The 1,167-nt window shown below is 56.6% G+C and overlaps 1 protein-coding gene across 1 annotated transcript in view; it reads right to left on the bottom strand.

Moving 5' to 3' along the window:
* The window catches only part of LOC109926005 (solute carrier family 23 member 2-like), a 29,377-nt gene that overhangs the window by 10,627 nt on the left and 17,583 nt on the right, over positions 1 to 1,167 (bottom strand). The window contains exon 9 of the mRNA XM_048618676.1: positions 886 to 1,033. Coding sequence (XP_048474633.1) covers positions 886 to 1,033 — 148 coding nt within the window. The remainder of the gene's footprint in view (positions 1 to 885; positions 1,034 to 1,167) is intronic.

Below are 1,167 nucleotides of genomic sequence, written 5' to 3'. Positions count from 1 at the left end.
CAGCCCTCACTACCTGGCCTCTCTCACACTCCAGCCCTCACTACCTGCCCCCTCTCACACTCCAGCCCTCACTACTTGCCCCCTCTCACTCTTCAGCCCTCATTACCTGCCCCTCTGACATTCCAGCCCTCACTACCTGCCCCTCTGACACTCCAGCTCTCACTACCTGCCCCTCTGACACTCCAGGTCTCACTACCTGCCCCTCTGACACTCCAGCCCTCACAACCTGCCCCTTCTGAGCCTCTCCCCTGGGTCTTGCTGCCCAGTGTACCCTCGTGAAGAGCCAGTCTCTGGGGTTTGGTAGCTCTCTGCAGTCTGAGCATGTAACTGACTGGCCTCCAGACCTCTGAGGAGGACCAGACCTGGGAGAGAGGTGTGGACAGAGAGAGAGAGAGAGAGAGAGAGAGAGAGAGAGAGAGGGAGAGAAAGAGAAAGAGAGAGAGAGCAAGTGAGCGACCTATAGCCAGAGAGAGGGAGAGAGGGGGAGAGAGAGAGAAAGAGAGAGAGAGATGGAGAGAAAGAGACAGAGATTGGGCGAAAGAAAGAGGGGAGAGAGGGGGAGGAGGAGGGGGGGAGAGAGAGAGAGAAAGAGAGAGCAAGTGAGTGAGCTATAGCTAGAGAGAGAGACAGACACTGTGTGAGAGAGACAGAGCGAGAGAGAAAGAGAGAGAGATGGAGAGAAAGAGAAAGAGATTGGGAGAAAGAAAGAGGAGAGAGAGAAAAAGGAATTGAGAGAAAGAGGAAGGTGACAGAGAGAGAGAGATGGGGCAGAGGAAACGGGGATAAAGGATGAGCGAGACAGGGATGGGAAGAGGAGAGGAGTTAGAGAGATGAAGGTGGGGGAGACAGATCAATAGCACGAGAGCGACAGAGAGCTTGGCCTACCTGTTAATTGCATGGACTGGTGGAGGTGGGGCACAGGATAACCTGGCACAGGCGTAATAATCACCGATAGATTCGATGATGCTGGCAACAACAGCACTCAGCATGCCTATCACCCCCGCTGCCGAGACTGTGGGCAAGCCCCACTGACCTGGTGGAGGCAACATGACACATGGTCAGGCTGGCAAAGAGAGGGATGGAGGGAGCCCACTGACAAACAGCCCACAAATCCACGTGTGCACCCCCCCCCCCCCCCCCCCCCCCACCCCCCCCACCCCCCCCCCC

This window comes from Rhincodon typus, chromosome 40 (assembly GCF_021869965.1).
Source record: "Rhincodon typus isolate 14 chromosome 40, sRhiTyp1.1, whole genome shotgun sequence".
Lineage (NCBI taxonomy): Eukaryota > Metazoa > Chordata > Chondrichthyes > Orectolobiformes > Rhincodontidae > Rhincodon > Rhincodon typus.
This window is presented reverse-complemented; position numbering and strand designations above follow the sequence as displayed.